Here is a 22,323-nt window from a genome sequence, read left to right as displayed (position 1 = left end):
ATAATAACTTTGTGTTTGTTTGATTGCAGAGAACGGGGAGAAGGAACCCCCAACAACACTACTCTGGGTTCAGTACTTCCTGGCACAGCACTTTGATAAGCTTGGGCAGCATTCTTTGGCTTTGGATTATATTAATGCTGCAATTGCTAGCACTCCAACTCTAATAGAATTATTCTATATGAAAGCAAAAATTTACAAGGTAAAATCTTGGTCATGTTTTTTGAATAGTTGAAGAATTTGGCCATTTTAAGGACCCATGGAGTTTTCTGTGTGGAGATAACTTAGGGCACCCTGATTATTTATTCCCCATATGCTAATAATCCTAAGGAGTTTTATGTTGCATAGTCATATAGTCAGTGTTGATCGTTTCATTCAGCTCTTAGTAAATATGAATTTTAATGTATCTAAAAAATTCCAGATAGATTTGACAGAAATGTAACATTTCTCATTTGTCTTTAAGAACTTTTTCTGTTGTATCGTACCCATATTCTCTTAATCATAACAGTGATGTCTTTAATACTTTGATCTCTTAAAGCATATGGGTAATCTCAGAGAAGCTGTCAAGTGGATGGATGAAGCTCAGTCTTTGGATACGGCTGATAGATTCATCAATTCCAAATGCGCAAAGTATATGCTTCGGGCAAATATGATAAAGGAAGCAGAGGAAATGTGCTCCAAGTTCACAAGGGTAAGCAATAGCATGCCATTGTCTGAGTTAGTAGAATTAAACTTGAGTTCTCTGGTGATGCGTGAAGTTTGCTGGTATAGTTCCTTGGAATTCACATTTGTCGTCATTTTTTATCTTATTTAGCTCCTGTCCTAAGTGTGATTGCTTACTGTGGTTGATGAGCGTGCGTGTGCTTCTGGTGTGTGCGTGCTAAGTCGCTTCAGTCACGTCCGACTCTGTGCAGCCCTGTGCACTCTAGCCTGCTGGGCTCCTCTGTCCTTGGGATTTTCCAGGCAAGAATGCTGGAGTGGGTTGTCATTTTCTTCTTCAGGAGATCTTCCTGACCTAGGGATCGAAATGTGTCTTCTTTGTCTCCTGCATTTTCAGGCAGTTTCTTTACCACTGAGCCATCTGGGAAGCCCTGTAGAGAAGTAAAGTACAATAGAAGTACAATTAGAAATGAGGGTATCTAAGTTAAATAAGTTCAGTAGTTTAAAAAACAACAACAAAACACCCACGCAGCAAACCACAGCCAGCTAGGACATGTCTGAAAAGACCCAGGAGAATGAGAAAGAAGGGGCACGTTCAGCTGTTTGAGGAAAGTAGTTCCCAAAGTCTGGGGCTCAGCTTGCTCGTCATAATCGCCTCCAGCCGTCCACTCTTGACAGCTTGCTGTGCCGTGTAGTTAGTTACCGCATTGCTTCACTGGCCAGGCGTGTCCCTGATGGTGATGGGCAGCAGTGAGCTGGGGGAGGAGGGCTGCTAACGACTTCCATACCAATTCACATCTGCTCTGTAATACGTAAGTGAAGTGCTCCTATTTCCTTCTTGCAGATTTTTCAGTTTATAATATTTGTAGAGTTGCTGAGGCAGGTTGAATAGTTCTAGTTGGTAAAGTTTTGAAATGAAAAGTACAGTCGATTTCTTATAAACATATGTAGTTATCAAACGATGGAATACCTGTAGCCATGAAGAAGACATAAAATGCCACCATAATTTTGTTTACCCAGAGATAACTGGTTTTTATACTTTCAATGAGAATTCTGAAAATTAAACTGATAAACAGTGGGTGTGAAAAAGAAATGGAAGACTGAACTTACGTAAATATACCCATATCTTTGCTGTCATTCTTGGGGTCCCGAAGAAGGCATTTTAAATAACTGTCCTACATTGTGACAGAGCTCCACATCCCTGCACTGAGACCAGGCACTCTGTGCTTTGCATTCTCCCGTGATACACACTGAGCCCGAATTAGCGAATATTCTTTCATTTAATTCACTACTGCCCCTTATTGTCATCATAATCCTCATAGACATAGTTCTGAAAGGAAGTGACAACTGATGGCTTGATGTGGAGGAAGGAGACTTGCAAAACTGAAAAGCAGGCTGGAAACTACTATGAAGAGATTTGAAAACAATGTTGCAAATAGCAGTGATCCTAGGTCAGCAAGGGAAAGGTTAAGTGGCTTTTGCTTGATAGACAAAAGACAGGTGCTTCATAGGATCCCTGTCTTAAATAGGTTAAATAAAAGCTTTGGTGTTTAAAACTTAGCTTCAGTTACCTGTAGTCTTTTCTGTGTGGGTTGTTGACTGTCCCAAGAGAGTTGGGTAAATAAGGCATACAGGTTCAAGTTGGTAGGAGCCTTTCGGAAGCACATTGATGTGTTTAGTATATAATTTGTCACTGCTACGTATTGTCGCCGTAATCCTCATAGACATTGTTGTAAAAGAGAAAATGGGGTTTTGGGCTCTCTTGTGTTGCTTGCCTTCTTTATTTGTGGTCGCTTCCGTCTCAGGAAGGGACGTCTGCCATGGAGAACCTGAATGAGATGCAGTGCATGTGGTTTCAGACAGAGTGCATCTCCGCTTACCAGCGCCTGGGAAGGCACGGGGACGCTTTGAAAAAGTGCCATGAAGTCGAAAGGGTAAGTTAACAAGAGCTTGGGCTTCATTTTTCTCCAGAAAAGCAGGTAGATTTCTACAAGGGCTCGTCTACCTCTTCTAACGACTTTGGAAAACTTCACTGTGAAAAAATTCTCGATCTTTAGCCTTTCAAACATTCAGAAATTGTGAATAAATGATTCCTTTCTTTTGGATCCTCAGGTGGTAATGAGGTAGACATGTCTGCATATTTTTGTCTGAAGCAAGAAGAGAAGGATTAGTTAAGTTACTGTTGCTATTACTAACATGTACTCAAAAGTTCTCTTTCCTAATTGGGCCGTTACTTGATTTTCATCCCCAGCCTGGAAAGATGCACAGGCCGAGGGCCACCTCTCTCCGCTCTGTGTCAGGATCTGCTCTGTAGTCAGCCTCTCTCCAGTTTGTCTTCCCAGGGTGTGTGTTCTCACCTCCTGCGCTTCTGTACCCAACGTGGGGCTGGCTTGCAGGCTTATGTTACGACTTGCTAGGATCATGTGTGCGATGTGCCTTAGGAAGGGGGACTTTTCTTTTCCTTGTGTGTGAATTTTTGTTTTCCTGTTCTTTGTCATCTCCGAAGCACTCTCCTTCCAAATGGACCACGGGAGGAAAAGAGCCACAATGCACCCCCGAGGCAGGCCTCAGCAGCCTTCAGCCAGGGGTCACTCGGCAGCCCCGTCCTGAGCTGGCGCAGTCAGGTGAGCCTGCGGTCTGCACCCTGGCAGCCACTTTGGCCTTCTTCCCCACGTGAAAGTTGTGAAGTTGCCCAAAGGAAGGCTGGACCTCTTAGGGGGTGGCTTTGGTCGGGAACTGGAACTAAGATTCCATTAGAGCCCTTTCAGAAGTAGTGTAGCTTTTGCTTTGTTCTTTGCTTTTTAAGCCTAAACTTGATGGCTGATTGCTGGGGAAAACCCTTCTCATCTTCTCGGAAACTGTAAAGCCTTTGGATGATATGTGAAATATTCAGGCAATATCCAAGCATCCTAAGTTTAAGTCAGGCTCTGATTTCTGTGACCAAACCATAGATCACTAGCTTGTTTTGACATCCTAGACGATCGTCACTTTAAAAGCATTCTGCTTGTTACTAAGGAAAGATGCATTTCTGTTACCCAGAACATTCTCAAGGAGCCGTAGCTTGGCACTTACATATTAGTTGTTCCAGCACGACTATAATTAGGAGTTGATCAGACTTTCTGTGAAAGTCAAATTTCAGCACCTTGGGATCATTGGGAACTTCTCCATCTCTAGTCCCATTCCTCCTAACATTAGTGACTACTTTATTCTTTTTAATGTTTTTTATTAAGAAATTGTTAGACTGTGATTACCAGCTGTTCCATTACTAAGTTTCATTTAGATTATGCTTTCTCCTGAGTTTTTAGTGGTTTTGAATAACTACAGTTGACCCTGGAACAAAGTGGGTGTGGGATGCCAACCCTCTGGGAAGTTGAAAATCTCCCTGTGACTTACAGTTGGTCCTTCGTGTACGTGGTTCCAACATATCCCTGTTTCTGTATCCATGGATGCAACCAACCATGATCCCGTGGTCCTGTAGAATTTACTGTTGGAAAACACTCACATATCAGTGGGCCCACATGGTATTGTTCAAGGGTCACCTGTATTTCCAGTTTAAAAAATGTGTTTTGACTGGTAGAAAGCATTTTTGAAGGGAAAAAAAAATCACAGACGATCACTGGTTATCAGAGATGGCAGAAATCATCACCCTCTGGTTATGTTATATAATTATCGTCGTTGGAAACTTTACTAAGTATCTTTAGGGTTTGCTGTTGGTCCTTAAGAATATAGCCAGAGGCAGATACAGAAGGAAAGATCCTATTCGTATTACGCTTAGAAGCTAGTCTCTATAGTGAGTAATTCACGCTAAAAGGAAAAACATTAGTGTAGAGTAGAGAGGGCGATTGTTTGCTGATGAATGCTTCTGAAATGATTAATTTTTCTCTCTCATTCTGGCTGCACTGGTCTTTGTCGTGGCACGAAGGGGCTTCGCTAGTTGTAGCGCGAGGGCTTCTCTTGTGAAGCGTGGCTTCAGCGGCTGTGGTGCACAGGCTCAGTCGTCCCAGCGCGCTGGCTGCTCTCCCTGTCTTGAGCAGGTGTGGTTGCCCCCAGGCTTGTGGAGTCTTAGTGCCTTTACCAGGGATGGAACCCAGGTCCCCTGCATTGGAAGGCTGATTCTTAATCTCCAGACCGCCAGAGAGCTCTCTGAAATGAGTTTCTAATAACATTAATGTCATCTAAAAGAAAATTCTTAATGATAACAATTGTAAGGATTTAGGAGTAATTGTAGAATTAAAAGATACAACAGATACTTATTTGAGTTACCTTTGTGCCTGGGTTTTAAATATTTTAGTAAAGAAACGAGCACCTTATTCAAAAATAAAACTTTGGGGACTTCCCTGGCAGTCCAGTGGTCAAGACTGTGCTTTGCCGATGCAGTGGGGGCACAGTTTGAATCCCTGTTCAGGGAACTAAGATCCTGCATGCTGTGTGGCAAAAAATATATATATATAGATATATATATATGTATAATTTTGCAGTTGACCTTCTAAATAGAAGGTTATTGAATAGAGAACTAAGTTCCAAGAAGGACTTGAGTCCTTCTGCCTTCAAGAATTCTTTCACTGAAGGCAGTTTCAGCCTAGGACATACTGCTTTGCACTCTTACTAATTGGATTTGAAATGTTAGAATTCTAGAATGGTCCACTGTAGTCCTTTTTCTGCCTCCTCCTTGCCTTCCTTACAGGGTTTAAGATTACATATAATGATTATGTAGTCCAACCCAATCAGATGTTTAGAACTTAAGTTTTATTAAAAATAAGACAGAATGACCACCTGCAGACTATTGGCTATAAACTTGGGTTCAGAATAATATTTTTAACTATTTTTTCTTTCAAGAATGAGCTCCCCCCCCACCTTTTTCTCAGGTGATTAGTTTCTCATTATTTTAGCATGTAGATTTGTATCTGAGAGGAGCAGTGCATATTTCTAAAACTTTTTGATAAGATCTAAGGTTTCCAGTAGATCAAAACCATAGGACGTTCGTAACTTTCTCTCTTTTTAATTATTAGTTTTATTTATTTATGGCTGTGCCAGGTCTTCAGTGCTGTGTGGACTTTTTCTCTAGGTGTAGTGCCTGGCTTCTCATTGTGGTGGCCTCTCTCGTTGCAGAGCAGAGACTCCAGGGCGCACAGGCTTCAGCAGTTGCAGTTCCAGGGCCCTAGAGTACAAGGGCAGTAGTTGGGGCGCACAGGCTTAGTTGCTCCACAGCATGTGGGATCTTGGATCAGGGAGCGAACCCATGTCTCCTGCATTGGCAAGGGGATTCTTCTCCACTGAGCCACAAGGAAGCCCGTACTTTATCTTCCATTGCGCCTTCATCTTTATCAAGTTGACACTTACTTTATAACGACAGATTTTCTATAAAGGAAGTAAGAGTTGCTCATTGCCCTGGTTGGTCTGGCTATTACTTCTTTTACTTGTTTGTTTGTTTATGGCTGTGTCAGGCCCGCGTTGCGGCACACGAGATCTTTGTTGAGGCATGCACACTTCTCAGAGTTGTGGCACGTGGACCCAGTAGTTCGGGCTCACAGGCTTAGTTGCCCCTCGGTATGTGGGATCCTAGTTCCACACCCAGGAACTGAGCCTGTGTCCCCTGCATTGTAGTTAGAGAGACCTCCGTATGGTGAAGTCACATGGAACTGTTCACACACATCAAGCCCATCTCAGCTCTTTGTGTTGGCAGTTAACTGCAGGATGTAACCTGGTGGGGACACTGAGCAAAGAGGATATAGGACATCCCTGTACCGTCTTTGCAACTTCTTTGTCCATGTTCATTTCAAAACGAAACGACAAGAAAGTCAGCCTAAGATGATTTAGTTGTTCTTAGGTAGGAATATGCCATCCTGAGCAGGTTCCTGAGACACAGGGCTTTAAGCACAAGAACTGAGAAAGCCTCAGACACACTAGGATAAGTGGGTTGCTTTGTTTCTGGAAGACGGTGGCTGGAGAGAGGCGGCCTATGGGCGGTTACTGATAAAGAGGCGGCTTACACGCTTGTGGTTCTGTGTGGCTCCCTCGAGACCTCACTCAAACGTCATGCTCTAGGAATGTCTCTTGAAACTTTCGTCTGCCTTTTTTTTTTTACACATAAAGGTTTCTTGCCCTAAGAACACTGCAACCTCTTAGACGTTTTCGTCTCATGTGTTCCATGATTTGGGGCACTGCCATTTTTCCTCATTCAGTTGTATTGAATTTTAAGATATTATAGTGCTAGGTATAATGTGATTTATATTAACCGTGAACAATTATGTAATGCCTTCATTAAAAAAAGTTATTTGATTTGTCTTATTGATGGGAGGAATGAAACTTTCAAATATACTATTAAAGCATGGTTCGTGAAGTAGTAAATATAAACTAATGTGGAATAGTCATTTTTTTCACCGTTTCTTTCCCTTACACTGTGTACATTTATTCTTTTTATCTTAATATTTTAGAATATCAGGCTCTTAATGTAATTCTGTGCATGATGTATTTCTAGTTACCAAGACAACTAAAATTATCGAATGAGTTACTAGGCCCCCAGGACAGAGGGAGATGAAGTAGTAGAAGAGTTTGATCTGTGTTTGTGTAATGAATCATTCGTTTTTCTATATATTTTTGGAACAGCTGAAGTAGGGAAAAAGAAAGAAGATGGAGGTGGAGATGCACGTAGGGAAGAAAATAAAAGTATAAATTGTTTGGTTGGGGAGTTAGTCATCTTTTCTTTCATGTAAGGGATTAGTTCTTAACCCTTTGGGGGTCATGGGCCCTTTGAGAATCAGCTGAAAGCTTCAAGCTCTCTCCTTAGAAAAACGTTACTTTGCTTGTTTATACACAGACTCCAGATTTAAAACTTTTGCTAAAATGGGGTATAGTTAGATAAACGAGTTTAATGAGTGAGAGAAAGCCATAACGCTCTGTGCTTGTGAAGCAGTTTACTGTTTAGAATGAACTTTAAAATAATTACTTGATCCCCTAACAACCTATGAGATTGGCTGTATATATTTTTTTTATTCCTAACTTAGGTTAAATAATTGAGGCTGTAGGAAATTACGAAGTCACATGCCTGAAAAGCAGCTTCTCTCTTGAGTTGGCACATATTAACGCTTACTGAATGTCTTCTGTGCTAGGCCCTGTGCCAGGGAGTGGGGATGGATATGACAGGTTTGTCCTTGAAGAGGTCATGGTTGAGTAGAACCATCTGATGCATAGACATTCAGCGTAAACCTGTGTATGTTTAGTCTCCACTGAGAGCTCTGTTTAACTCTGCCTTGCTGATTTTGAGAGAATACTGAGAAGTATTTATTAAAACTAAAATATTGGTATATTCTAATTTTCAGATTTAAAGAATAACCTGGGCATCTGCCTTTCTTTTATTAGGCTGTGCCACATGGCTTGCGGGATCTTAGTTCCCCAGCCTGGGTTGAAAGCACCGGGTCCTCACTGCTGGTGCTCAGCAGTGACTCCATGGACTGGAGCCGCCAGGCTCCTCTGTCTGGAGTGGGTTGCCATTTCTTCTTCCAGGCTTAACCACTGGACTACCAGGAAGTTCCCCTCATCTCACTTATTACATATAAATTGGGTATCTTGAAACACGATTTATAGGGAATGGGGATGGAATGTAAGGAAGAGAAGGAAGTTGAATGCAAAGAACAACTTGAGGTCCTTTGTATGTTAAACCCTGGAGAGGGCAACTAAGTGAAATTGTGACTGCTTACATTATCTTATGGGCTTTTTATGATTTTCTTTTCAAAAAGTAGGCGTTATTGACATAAATGTAAGGGATAACTTTGTGGTTTTGTTTTTAAGCACTTTTCTGAGATAACTGACGATCAGTTTGACTTCCATACTTACTGCATGAGAAAGATGACCCTTCGGGCCTACGTTGACCTTCTGAGATTAGAAGATATACTCAGGAGACATGGATTTTATTTCAAGGCTGCTAGATCAGCTATTGAAATATACTTGAAACTGTATGATAATCCCTTGACCAGTGAAAGCAAACAAGAAAGAAATTCAGGTAAATAAAAAGAGACTTGCTTAAAGAGACTTGAGAACACAGAATTTCAGAATGTCATTAACTTAGTGATGGAAAAGTATATTATCAAATGAGTGTGAAGGCAACATTAGATAATGGATATACCCCCAGAAAAGTAGGGGGAAGACTTAGAAAAAGTTGATAGGGTGTTGCCCTGTAATTGATGTTTATGGGCTGTTTTGTTTTTTAAAATGGTAATTGAAAATAACTGAGCTTTTTAGAGAAAAAAATATATTTGAACAGCTTCTAATACCTACTTGACTGAAAAGAGTAATGCCCATGAGAATATCTAAATACAACGTTTTACTCACTAGCACGTCAATACCCAAGAATATTTGAGAAATAGTGGCATGAGAGCAGATTTCTGATCACTTATACCTGTGTGCTTTGTCTCACTTCTCCTTGAATTTTTCCAAAAGGATAATCTTCAGCTCTGCTTTATGCAGTTCGGGGCTTGAGATTGAGAGGGTTTGCCTAGGCCCGTGTATCGTGTGGGAGGAAGAGCTAGGCTGGAGCTGGTTGGTTTCAGTTGCTGCAGCGTTTGCTGTTGCCCTTGGTGTGCCAGATGGAAGTCGGTCATTAGGAGTACACTCCCTCAAAACTGTCATACAGGTGCCTCCCCGTCCCCCCAGATGCACTAGGGACAGTTGCCCAATTGTGTCTGACTCTCTGCAGACCATGGGATTCTCCAGGCCAGAATACTAGAGTGGGTAGCCTTTGCCTTCTCCAGGGGGTCTTCCCAACCCAGGGATTGAACCCGGGTCTCCTGCACTGCAGGCGGATTCTTCACCTTCTGAGTCACCAGGGAAGGCCAGGTATACTAATAGTACGCATTGAGTAAGAACATGAGGAAATGGAGAGCACTGCTCAGAGTTCTCATTCATTTGAATATTTGCAGAAAACCTGCCAGCCAAAGAATTGAAGAAAATGCTTAGCAAGCAGAGACGAGCTCAGAAAAAGGCTAAAGTAGAAGAGAGAAAGCATGTAGAAAGGGAACATCAACCAAAAAATCAAAGGAAAAAACAGGATGAAGAAGAAGAAACCGGTGGTCTCAAAGAAGAACTTCTGCCTGAAAAATTAGAAAGGGTGAGGTGACTACACTGTATTTATTTGATAAGATTTGTATTATTTAATTCTCTGCTGACCATAAATATGATTTATTTGAATCTGTAAATCAGAAGCCAAATTTGTAGTATTAGCTAAGATCATTTTGATGGTCATCAGTAACTTTTAAGTGATAATATGTGAGTTTGGGCTAATGCAGATTATAGGTAGAATTGTACTTGTCGTAGGCAGAATAATAGCCTTCCAAATGCGTTCATGTTCTAATCCCTGAAAACTGTGAATATATTACGTTACATAGCAGAGAGAATTAAGGTGACAAATGAAACTTAAGGTTATATATAGCTGGCCTTTAAATAAGACAAGTAAACTAAGATCCCACATGCCTTAAGTATGGTGAAGCCAAAAAAAATTTGAAAAATAAAAGACTGGACAGGGAGAGAATTCCTGGAGTACCCAGCGAGCCCAGTGCAGTTAATCACAGGCTCTTAGGGAGAGGAGGGCAGCAGGCAGGGAGGGCTGGGCGATGGGGAAGGGCACTGTTCTCTGTGGCTGCCTGTGAAGGAGAGCGGGGGCCCCGAGACGGGGGAGGCGGGCACCCTTAAGAGGCCGAGAAAAGGCGTGGAGACACGCTCCCTTAGAACCTCCAGGAGGAAACGCAGTCCTCTTGGAGTGCACTGAGACCCACGTTGGACTTTTAACCTGCAGAACCGTGTCAGATAAATTTGTGGGGTTTTGTTTCGTTTTGGCTGCAGTGTGCGGCGTGAGGGAACTTGGTGGCCCAACTGACACCGTTTGGTGTCATTTGAGGGTCTCCAAAGAACCCAGTACCACAGTCCTGTATGTCTCGGTGCAGAGAGACTTCAGCAAGAGCCAAGTGATCTGTTAGACTAGACCCTCGGGAGGCTTACAGGTGTGCAGGTGGGGGAGTGCCACGCCCGAGAACGTGGTCAGCTACAGTTCCGTTATCAGAGCGCGAGTGAGGAGGAGGGAGAGGACCTGTGTGTCTTTTCGAGCGGACTCTGTGCTTCCATCACCTGCTCCTCCTCCAGGTTGGGCAGGGACGTTTTTCTTGTCCCTACAGGTCAGGCTCGGGTCACACATTGCTCTCTCTTGTGTGTGCACGTCCTCGGGATCACTGATGCGTTGAGCTCACTGGGCAGGATGTGGGCCTCTTACCACCATCTTTTTATTGTTTGGGGGCACGTCCTGCACTTCTGTTTCAGGACTTTGCTGCCAAGCAAGGCTGCTTGGTTTTGTGGTTAAGTAAACCTGCTTTCTTTGAGTAATCATTAACTTAAAGAGGTCGCCCACATTTTTTCTACTTAAATTCCCTCGTGGGATTAACTTTAATCACCTACTTTGTCCTTATCATAACCAGAGATTGAATGCGTGCCCCCTGCATTGGGAGCACAGAGTCTTAACCATGGTACCGCCAGAGAAATCCCTAAATTTGTGTTAATACAGTGAATTTTTGGTAATTTGTTAGAGCAGCAATACAGTGAAATATGGCAGCATTTTATATACTTTGCTAGGTAATGTTTTAGCAGCAAAGAGAATAGTAGCTTATCTCCACAATTTTCTCAAAATATTAATAGTTATTTAGGAACCAGATTTAGGGAAATATTTAGCTTTCTAGTTTATTCACTGTGAATCTAGTATTTTAAACTTGACTTTTTTTCAATTACGTCATGCAGTTGTATTTGTCTCCTTTAGAATGTCTGTAGTTTAAGGGGCTTGGTAGTATAATGGTGTTTGTAGTACCACTTCATTAAGTCTACAGAACAATTTTCTGTATTTTTTTAATTTTTATAAAATTTTTTTTGAATTTTCTAATCATGAAAACAATAGAGCTATTCCCATTTTGAAAAGTATTGACTATACTTTGTTTATAGTTGATAGTTAAAAAATTGTTTTTGCTTCTTAGTTATATAAAAAGAACTATGTAGATTACTTCAGCTATGCATTACTATAAAATTTGGGGGGAAATTTGACTTGTGTGACTGCTTTTTAAATATAATAATTTTTCTTTCTGTTTCAAAATAGATAGAAAATCCATTAGAAGAAGCTATCAAGTTTCTTATACCTCTTAAGAACCTTGTTGCTGATAACATTGACACTCATCTGTTAGCATTTGAAATATATTTTAGAAAAGGTAATAGTTTGGATTCAGATTTTAATTTTTTATTTTATTGGTGACTATATTCAATATAATGTTTGTGAGTTAGATCTGTTTTTGTTTCTTAGACCTTCATTTCAACCTCCCACAAAGGCTCTTAATCCCTTTTTCCTCTGCTACTGAAAACTTTACTGAGTAATAGATCAGAATATTATGATCAAATGAATTATTTGAATAGGCGTACAGATTGTTTACCTGAAGTAATTCTTCACGATTTTTCAAGCATTTCTTTAGAAAATAAAAGTTGTCACTGATAACTAAAATCAACTTTAAATTTTGCTTTTGAAGATTATAGGAAAGATAATACTTTGTTTCTGGATTTTAAGTGAGGCTAAAATAAAGGGAATAAAATAACATACTTAAATATTGATGCTGTTAATTTTCTAATTTTTTTTGACATAGGAAAGTTTCTGTTAATGCTGCAGTCGGTTAAACGAGCTTTTGCTATCAATAAGAATAACCCATGGCTACATGAATGTTTAATTAAATTTTCTAAATCTGGTAAGTATAAAAAAGGTAATATTTATATAAAAATAATTACGACAGTTCGCCTATCTTCTATTAAGCTGGACATGAAAGAGATTAGTACAAAGAAAAAAGTTTGCGAAGTACTTAAATGAAGATACTAGCAAAGATATGTTAGAAATTAGTGCAATTTAAGCTGGAATATATTTATATTCCAAAGGAGCACTCCTATTTTTATTATGTAAAATGTATCAGGCTTAATAGTAAATATGAATGTATTTCAATTGATTTTGTTTCAAAGGACAGGCCAAAAATACTGTAAACTACAAATGTTCTGTTTTTATAGTGTCTAATCACAGTAACCTTCCAGACATCGTGAGCAAAGTTCTATCTCAGGAAATGCAGAAAATATTTGTTAACAAGGACTTGGAAAGTTTTAATGAGGATTTTCTCAAACATAATGCTACCTCTCTTCAGCATCTGCTTTCAGGTTGGTATTTAGTTCCCAGGGTTAAAATGTTTATGGCAAAAAGTTAGAATGTGATGAAAAAAAAAAAAAAAGTTTAGCAAGATGATCAAACTATCAGAGAAAAAGCAGACAGTACCATTTTGATCTTTCAGATTAGGAAAGATTATTTTTAAACAACCATACAGAATCTATGGGATGCCGCCAAAGCAACTCTTGAGAGAAGTTCACAGCAGTACAAGCCTCCCCTGAGAATAAGAAAGATCTGTAACCTAACCTACCACCTGAAAGGAAAGGCTATTCGTGTCTGAAAAAAGGAGGCTAGAGTATGGAAAAGCTGTAGCGCACAAGCAGCCTGTACTTTACTGCTGCAGGTGTGGACTGGCCTGACCGAGTAGGAGAACAGTTTGTCGTTCTCACCAAGAACTTTGTCTTCTGCTATAGCTATTCATACTTGTGTAAATAATTTTAAAGACTCCAAAGCAAAGAAAGAGTTTTAAGGCCAAAGGTATTAACTGGAATTCTGTGTGTAAGGATGAGGAAAAGGATGGAAGCAAATCTAATGGATGTCCAGTCACAGGGGGAACAGTAGTAGGTCTGTAGGATGGACCACCAGGTGGTGATAGAAAGTGATGTCGGTTCAAAAGATTTACAACAGGGGCAAACAGTGTATAGACAGACTTGACGTATGATACAGTCTCAGCTGGGAAAAATGCCCATAGCAGAAAAGCTGAAGGCAAGCGCGTATTAAAGCTTTAATGGTTGGCTTTGAATGTTGAGGTTATGTGAGACTTTTTTTTTTCTTGTATTTTTATTACTCTCTATATTTTGTGTTTTGAGGACTTACTATTATCCTGCCCTATTACAGGAAGGATTTTAGGCAGTCTATACAAATTCATAAAATGACAAGGTAGCATTAAATGCAAACTAGAAAAAGACTGGAAACGGAACTGGGGACAAAATAAATGAAGTACATAATCTAATTAACTATGTGCCTACTTTAAGCCACATATTTAAATATTTTAACCTAAGCTTTCTTGTTGTAAAGGGAAACTGCTTGGTTCTGTTATCTATGAAAAAAGTTAATTCCTATGAAAAATTACAGCACTTCTTGGTAGTAAGGGCAGGTGAGAATTTCTCATCAACAACACAGAATAATGGAAGGAGATAGTTCTTTGTTGTAATAATGGGAAATGCCTTTCTAAACATTATGTTCTCAGAAAAAGATAATTTTTACTTCACTAAAAAAAAAGCCATAAAGAAAGTCAAAAGGCCAAGAAGGGAAAATATTCACAGATGTGTAACTGATTAAAGCTAATAATATACATACTAATCTTATAGATTAATAATAATATAAATTAATAAAAGACCAATAAAAAATGAACATGGACCATGAATTTATAGGGGGAACATAAATTGGATTTTACTTTAAAACAGCTTTAAAAATTACTTTCTTCATGAGTGTGCAAAGATTTTCCTGTTGTCCGTCTATCACACTACTCTGGTAATAGTTTGTTCCTTAGGGGTTTTATTTTAGAGTGTCATGTTTCAAAAATGATTTTAGTTGAAATATTGACTGATGCCACAGGGGTAGCCCATGTTTACATTTCGGAGGGATGGGGTTGTTAACCCTGGTCTCCTGGTAAATGTTTCACAGCCATCTCTTTGTCACAGAAAAAGCCCCAATTTGTAGGGGCCTTTGTGTGTGTGTCTAAACGTAATACTAATAATTTTCTTGTGGCCCCAAGCTGTCAGTGGGATATCATGGAATAGGGAGTTAGGGAAAAAAGGCCACTGTGCAGCCCACTGCTGACTGGGTACCTGGAGCTGTATTTTAAGTCACTGGTCGGTTCAGATCAAATGTAAGACGTCCACATTTACTGGTTTTGAAATGTCTTGGTATTTCAGGTGCTAAAATGATGTATTTTCTGGACAAGTCAAGGCAAGAGAAAGCAATTGCTATTGCCACTAGACTGGATGACGCTATAAAAGATAAAAATGTAAAGGTAAGATTTTTCACCAACTGATTGCCACAGATTGTGGATACTGAGTGAGCTAACAAAACATCTCTTTGCAACGTAATTCCTGAGTGGGTCTTCAGAGTTACGACTGGATTTGAATCTCAGCTCTGCTCACTCTGAGCTGTATCATGTTAGGTAATTTACCTCTTTAACGTCCTTTTCCTCATTTATAAGTTGAGGATGAAAAGACGGTCCATCTCAGAGTTAGCATAACAGTTTAACTGAAATAGTGAACTGTGAGGTGCTTGACATGTAGTAAGTACTCAGTAAATGGGAACTATTACTGTTGATAAAGGACACGTTCAATGATATGGGCTTCCCTGGTGGCTCAGAGGGTAAAGTGTCTGCTTGCAGTGTTGGAGACCCGGGTTCGATCCCCGGGTCGGGAAGATCCCTTGGAGAAAGAAATGGCAACTCCAGTACTCTCGCCTAGAAAATTCCATGAACGGAGGAGCCTGGTAGGCTACACAGTCCATGGGGGTCTCAGAAAGTCACACACGACTGAGCAACTCGACTTAAATGATTATAGTTTCAGAGATTCACCTTTTTAAAGTATTAGAATTCTGTTGCTTTTTCAAGGCCTCATAGAACTGATTTTTTAATGTTCCTTTTTGTGGTGATTACTTGTTATAGACAGCAAGAAGTTATCTTAGAGTGAGGCCTTGTTGATTTTCTGTTGCTTAATTAACAAACTGCATCTTTTGATTAAGGTGATTATTAACCAGACTATTTTTTAAATAATTTTCTCTTTTTCCTTGTTTACATAGACTTTAATAAAGGTTTCTGAGGCCCTGCTCGATGGCAGCTTTGGGAGCTGCCACTCCCAGTATGAGGAGTACAGGATGGCCTGTCACAAGCTGCTCCCCTTCACTCCTGCTTTCCTGCCCGCTCTGAGCGAAGTCGGCAGGCACGGCGCGGCTCTGAACCCCACAGCCAACTGTGATGTCTTAGCAAATGAAACTTGAAATCCTCTAGAAAGCTGACTTCTCTTAGACTCAAAGCTGAATTCAGGTTAAGGTTTCTCTTCCAGCTTGTATTTTAATATAGATAGGAAATGAAATACCATTGACCCTTGAACAACATGGGTTTGAATTGCAAGGATCCACTTAACGTGTTGATTTTTTCCGTAGTAAATACTACCTTACTCTGTGATCTGTGGTTGGTTGAATCTGATGCAGAACCCAGGTAGGGAGGAGCTGTGTGTGCGCAGGCGGCAGACTATTAGTGTATGTGTATTTTTGACTACACGGAGGGTCAGAGCACCTAACTTGCTTTGCGCAAGGGTCAGCTGTAATGGGTATCATTTTTTTGAGTGGAGTATTCTGTAAGCTTATTTTATTCTTTATCTGACTCTGCCACTTTACGTAAAAATCTGTTACAATTACCTGTTTGTTCTTGTACAGTTGTCCTAAATTTTTCACTTATCAACATTGTGATGGTTGCTGTCACTTCATATTGTAACGATGATAATTTCTTAATTAACCTAAGTTGAATCCAGCTCCACTGTATTATTTTCTTTAGATTCAGGTTTCATTTCAGAATTTTATGTTTTGATCCCTTCTTGGTTTGTTTTGTTATTGTCTGTTTTTTAAAGCACATCAATATTCAAGTATTAACTGTATGTCAGAAATGGTATGGAACTCCTTTTGGCAAATATTCATTTAAAGCTTAACTTTAGTGTGATACTCTGTCCACCTTAATTTTGTTCCGATGTACCATTTTCTTCTTAATATCCATGGAAATGCTATTGCCTGTTGAATAAGGGTGGTGCAGATGTATGTTGATGCTTCAGGGTGTGGGGATCCGTTTGCCTCTTACCATGGAAGTTCAGTAGTGTCTTTGTTGCATGCCTAGGTCAGTCTTGACCCACAGGCGAGAGCTATGCTTTTTTGACTAAATCGCTTTGTGTGTCCCCAGGGAGTTTAAGTAGTCTATATATGAGTAGTGTGCTTCAGGAGGGCTTGACGGGGTAGAAGACAGATTTCAGTGAGATAGTCTTACTGTTACAGCTATACATTGACTATTAAATACATTTTAATATCAGCACAATGAGAATCTAGACCATCAACTAGTTTTGTTACCGAGTCCAAGCTCACTCTGCTTGCCACACGACAGGGCGGTGAATCCCAGAGACGAGCTGTTGAGACAAGGAAGAGACTTTATCTGGAAAGCAGCCGACCGAGAAGATGGCAGGCCAGTGCCTCAAAATAACCATCTTACAGGGTCTGGATGCCAGGTTCTTTTATAGATCAGGGATGGGGGGAGCTGAGGAAGCAAAGTAAAAAGACTGTTAGTCTTGCAAGCATCTTTCAGAACTGCAAGCTTCAGTCAGGGGATGTGTTAATTTCTCCTTTCTGCCATCTGCAGGTGGACAGGGTTCTGAACAAAGGCACTTTAGTTTATAGGCAAGCACAGGGCCAGGGTCCTCCAGCCAAGCCATTAAGTGTGATCATAATAACAGAAGCAAGTCAAAGAAACCGTTTCCTACCTGGAGTCAGGATTGGCTTCCTCCCTGCAACAGTGTAACTATTAAAACATAGTGTTGTTGAGCAATGTTTAGGGGGGGATAGCTTTTGTTCTTGGAGAAGGAAATGGCAACCCACTCCAGTTTTCTTGCCTGGAGAATCCCAGGGACGGGGGAGCCTGGTGGGCTGTCTGTGGGGTCGCACAGAGTCATACGTGACTGAAGTGACTTAGCAGTAGCAGCAGCAGCTTTTGTTCTGTCTTGTACAGAAAACAGTAATGGCATCATTGAATGTTTTTTTCAGAACCATATAAATATGTCTGTAACATTAATACTTCCTTTTAAGATATAAATTCAAAAGAGATTTTATTTAGAGAAACTGTTCTAATTAAAACTTTTCTTTCACGCTGTTTATATTTAGATTCATAATTGTTGAGAGAAAAGAATTCACTGTAAAATAATGCCAACCTATATAATACTGTAATAAATTATTTTGTACTTACTTGTGTTTGTGTTATTGCTTCACACTATCAAAATTGCTTGTGTTTTTTTATAGCCTTACACTATCAAAATATTTTCGCGAAGTCTTTCTTTGAGAGAATACAAAATTATCATAGTTTTACAAGTTTGTTTTTTAAAAAATAACCACCTACCAATATTAGTGCCACAGCAGTTTGGCTTCTTTTTAGTGTTTTAATAATATTAGAAGTAGGCTATCTTTGTCACTAAATACCCTGGGAAACATGTAATTTTTCATGTTACTATCAGTAAATGCCATTTCTTTAAAAGGTGCCAGTTAATCATAATTTATGTGGAAATTGTGCTTTCAGTAGCAGTCTTTAAAAAGGATTCCATTGGGACCATTGGAGTTTCTGAGTTACATAGGGTGGGCACAGTGGAGGTGTAGAGGCAGGAAGAGAGTGCCACTGGGGTTAGTGAGGCCCAGAGGTATGTTCCTCTGTATATAGAGCTTGTATCTATTTCCTGCCATCCCACTTTGAGTGTGAGCATTGTAAACCTGGAATGTGGGTAGGGATCCTTTTTACTAAGGGTTTTGTATCGTGTCCCTCAGTCACATCCCTCCACCCTATCCCAAGTTTGGCAGAGGACCTTTTAATTTTGGAAAGCTAAAAGAGATGCATCTGAGAGCTAAGTACTTAGTGAGATCTCTAGTCTCAGCAGGAGAAGTCCTTTGAACTTGCCAGGTTGATCGGAACAAATAGGAAAAGGCAAAGATTCGTGTGATTGTGTCATGACTTCAGAATTTGCCTTTAGGTTTCTTGTGGTTTCTTCCTTTTCTGGCCCTGCCACATGGCTTGTGGGTTTTATTTCCCTGACCAGGGGTGGAACCTGTGCCCCCTGCAGCAGCAGCACAGAGTATCCTAAACACTGGACTGTTAGGAAATTCCTGGTTTCTTTCTTGAGGAATGGATTTATCAGGCAAAGCCTACAGGGTGAAAAGCTATATATAATCCAGTCTGTGTTTTATTGAGCATCTTTTGTGTGTCAGACATTGTTCCAGGTATGACAAACACAGTAGTGAACTAAAGTGTCCTTTTTATGGGGTTTATATTTTAGTAAGGGGAGAGCAAACAAATCATTATAATGTCAGGTAGTGATTACTGTGAAGAAAAATCAGGTTTCTGAAAAGCATTATTGAATGTAAGAAGATGAAAGGCTTTTTAAGGATTGAAGAAAAGTTACTTTGAGCTTAAAATTGTATATCCAAGCAAATTAGCATTAGAATATGACAGCATTTTAAAATATCCTTAGTCATAAACCTCAGATTTGCCTTAGAAAGGTCCTGGTGGAAAATACTTTTGGAACAATATTAAGAGGTAACAAAATCAGGAAGATGCTCCTAGAGATAAAACGAGAAGAGTGATCAAGTAACTTTGCAGAGTTGACTGTTATCAAGCTGTTTTTAACGTAACAAAATTCTAGGCATTACCATCAAGGCTAGAGTTGGAGGTATAGACTTAAAAGCTAAAGTGCCTTAAGAGGACGTTACAGACATTGAAAAGATAAATTGATGGATTTTTCACTATGTGCAAACATGAATATGATTATTAAAAATTACAAATATAAAAGGAAAATTTATCTGGTGGAAAGCAGAAAAAGAGGAACAGAGATTACAGTGGATGAAAAATTCTGATGGACCACTGATAATAAATGGGTTAAACTCAGATTCTTAGATTGTATTAAAATTGTTCATACACTTGAAAATTGAAATAAAAGCATGGAGATAGAAATATAGCAAGCTAATATGAACCAGAATAAAGATGGAGTAATAGTTTGAATAGAATTTAATGCATAATACAGTGGAAAAGAGGAATTACATATACATTGATAAAAATACAAATTTAACACGATAAATGGTAAATAGAAAATTTTTTAACTAGTGATATTAACTGGACTTACTATGATGATTATATAGCAGTATGTACATACAGTGAATTGTGCTGTACACTTGAAACTGTTACCTCAGTCATCTCAATAAAAATAATGAGAAGCTATGTCTACTGTTGACTTACATGCACTTACTTATACCTTAGTTTATATTGAACAAGAATAGAGTGCTGAAGAGAGCAGTAGAAATACCAAATTACAATTGCAGATTTTAATACATCTTTTTCCCCCTCTCAAAAATTGAAAGAAGCAGATAAACAGCGTTAACTGAAGACAGACCGTGTAATTAGTCTGAGATAGTGTGTATATATTCTTCACCAAGTATGTGATTGGGAAGGGTTTACTGTTTTTAAGCAGGGTGGGCCAAGAAAGCATTTCTAGTGGGATGACATTTGGACAGCTTTGCTGATCAGATACTGGTGAGAAGAACTTTCCATGAGGACTTAACAGGCTCAAGGCCTTGAGGTGAGAATTGTTAATAGATGACTGAAGTTTTTTAATATGTTGTGGAATAAAAATGTTTGGACATTGTAGATTTAAGTAGCTGCAAAACTTCAGAATTACAGTGGATTTCAGTGCCTGGTGACTCCTCTGAGAAGAGTTAATTGAAGGAGGAAACAGAACTGGCTCCATCTTGAAAGCAGGACTCCATCCTGGGCTGGACTGTGAACTTTGAGCTATATGCCCAGGATCTATGGAAATGACATACCAACTGGAAAACCAGGGCGCCCGGATGGAAGAACCCCAGGGCTCATACCTAGACTCTCCATTGCCTAAAAGAATACGCTAATTATCTGTGTAACCAAATAGAATCATAAATTCTATTATGCTTATTGGGGTGTGACCACAGGCCTATTGATAATTGTCCACTGTTAACTACCTCGGCTTAAGGCATATGAATCACGGGTTAACTTTGAGCGTATCTTTCTCTTTCTTTGTTCTGACTAGTTTCAGGGAATTTGGGGAGGTGGGTTTGGGCACTTACACTTAGGGTATATAAGGTTTTCACAAAAACTGGTCGGGCTCCTTGGCTAAGAGGAGACTCTGCCTTGGGCCCGCAGGTGTGATAAACTGCACTTCACCATCTGCATTGTCCTTCTGAGTGAGTTTGTTTCCCGGAACGCATGGCTACAACATAATGAGGTCTGGTAAGTTTTTAGCTATGAAATAGACTTGGATGGTCTGATTAATAGATTTTGTTAACAATTTGTTAAAATGATTTTAATTACTAATAGCATACCTATTAGCTCTACCCCCTTCCTTCTGAACGTGTGGATGCTATTTCTAAAATTCCCAGGTGGCTCAGTGGTAAAGAATCTGCCTGCCAATCCAGGAGATAGTTTCAATCCCTGGGTCAGGAAGATCTCTGGAGGAGGAAATGGCAACACACTCCAGTGTTATTGCCTGAAAAACCCCATGGACAGAGGAGCCTGGTGGGCTACAGTCTATGGGGTCGCAAAGAGTTGAACATGACGGAGCACACACACCGTACAAATTGTGATTAAGTGAACTTTCTGTATCTTCAAGTTGCTAAAGTGTCTGTATCACCTGAGTTGGGTTATGTATTAGCGTCGGCTCTTGGGAGCCCTGAATCTGCAGCCATATCATCAGTTCCGACAGCTGATTTCGGACTGGTTGGAGATTTTCTAATTATCAGAAGCTAAGACTGCCTTTAAAAGGACTCCTGTCTGGACCATTGCTGAATTCTGAAAGCCAGCTCACCTATCCTCACCCTATCCTAATCCACCAAGGATCTGTCGGGACTAATCCTCTTGATAGAGCTGTGGCCCATTTCATAGTGACCACTGAAGGCATAACCCCTCTGGCTTGTTCTGAACCAGACTCATCCTCATTGTGTTTTCCTTAGGCTTCCCTCTGTGCCTCTTCCTTTTATTCTATACAACTTACCCTCTGGGAATATCCCACTCCTTGGCTAACCTTTGTTGTTCAGTCGCTAAGTGGTGTCTGACTTTGCCACCCCAGGGACTGCAGCACACCAGGCTTCCCTGTCCTGCACTATCTCCTAGAGTTTGCTCAAACCCATGTTCATTGAGTCAGTGATGCCATCCAACCATCTCATCCTCTGTCACCCACTTCTGCCTCAGACTTTCCCAGCATCAGAGTCTTTTCCAGTGAGTCAGCTCTGCAGGTGGCCAAAAGTATCGGAGCTTCAGCTTCTGCATCAGTCCTTCCAATGAACATTCGGGGTTGATTTCTTTTAGGACTGACTTGTTCGATCTCTTGTAGAGTCCAAGGGACTCACGAGATTTATTGTAGTTACGGTTATCATAGTTAGGACAGTTACGTCAAGAGATACGGTTATCAGAGTTCTACGCATCTTCCATGTCTGCCCTCAGCATTTCCTCCTGACCTTAACTGAGATCTCCACCCATTATGCGGGTCTTTCAAGTGGAGGCTGTTTATTTTCTCACAAAAAATATGTGTCCATATTCCCAATTACTGCCTTCAGCCCACTATTCCACTGTTGTATAAAAACCCATGTTTCTTTGAGATGAATGTCAATGGGCTGTAGTACCCTGGACCCCTCTTTGTTGCTGTCACTTACGTACCCCTCTGACTCAC

At 40.1% G+C, this 22,323-nt stretch overlaps 1 protein-coding gene across 7 annotated transcripts in view; it reads left to right on the top strand.

The window, feature by feature from the left end:
- Window positions 1–17,832, top strand: part of NAA16 (N(alpha)-acetyltransferase 16, NatA auxiliary subunit) — a 64,019-nt gene extending 46,187 nt beyond the window's left edge. For 5 of the 7 annotated variants that reach the window (XM_018056800.1, XM_018056799.1, XM_018056798.1 and 2 more), the window contains 10 exons: window positions 30–199; window positions 536–688; window positions 2,463–2,591; window positions 8,446–8,656; window positions 9,573–9,760; window positions 11,783–11,891; window positions 12,318–12,416; window positions 12,727–12,870; window positions 14,755–14,852; window positions 15,635–17,832. In XM_018056800.1, the coding sequence (XP_017912289.1) occupies window positions 30–199; window positions 536–688; window positions 2,463–2,591; window positions 8,446–8,656; window positions 9,573–9,760; window positions 11,783–11,891; window positions 12,318–12,416; window positions 12,727–12,870; window positions 14,755–14,852; window positions 15,635–15,832 (1,499 nt within the window). In that variant the 3' untranslated portion in view covers window positions 15,833–17,832. Of the gene's footprint in view, window positions 1–29; window positions 200–535; window positions 689–2,462; window positions 2,592–2,769; window positions 3,282–8,445; window positions 8,657–9,572; window positions 9,761–11,782; window positions 11,892–12,317; window positions 12,417–12,726; window positions 12,871–14,754; window positions 14,853–15,634 lie in introns of those variants that run through there. The other 2 variants (XM_018056803.1, XM_018056804.1) reach the window with 2 other exon arrangements.

The sequence above is a fragment of the Capra hircus genome, chromosome 12, assembly GCF_001704415.2.
Source record: "Capra hircus breed San Clemente chromosome 12, ASM170441v1, whole genome shotgun sequence".
Taxonomy (NCBI): Eukaryota; Metazoa; Chordata; class Mammalia; order Artiodactyla; family Bovidae; genus Capra; species Capra hircus.
This window is presented reverse-complemented; position numbering and strand designations above follow the sequence as displayed.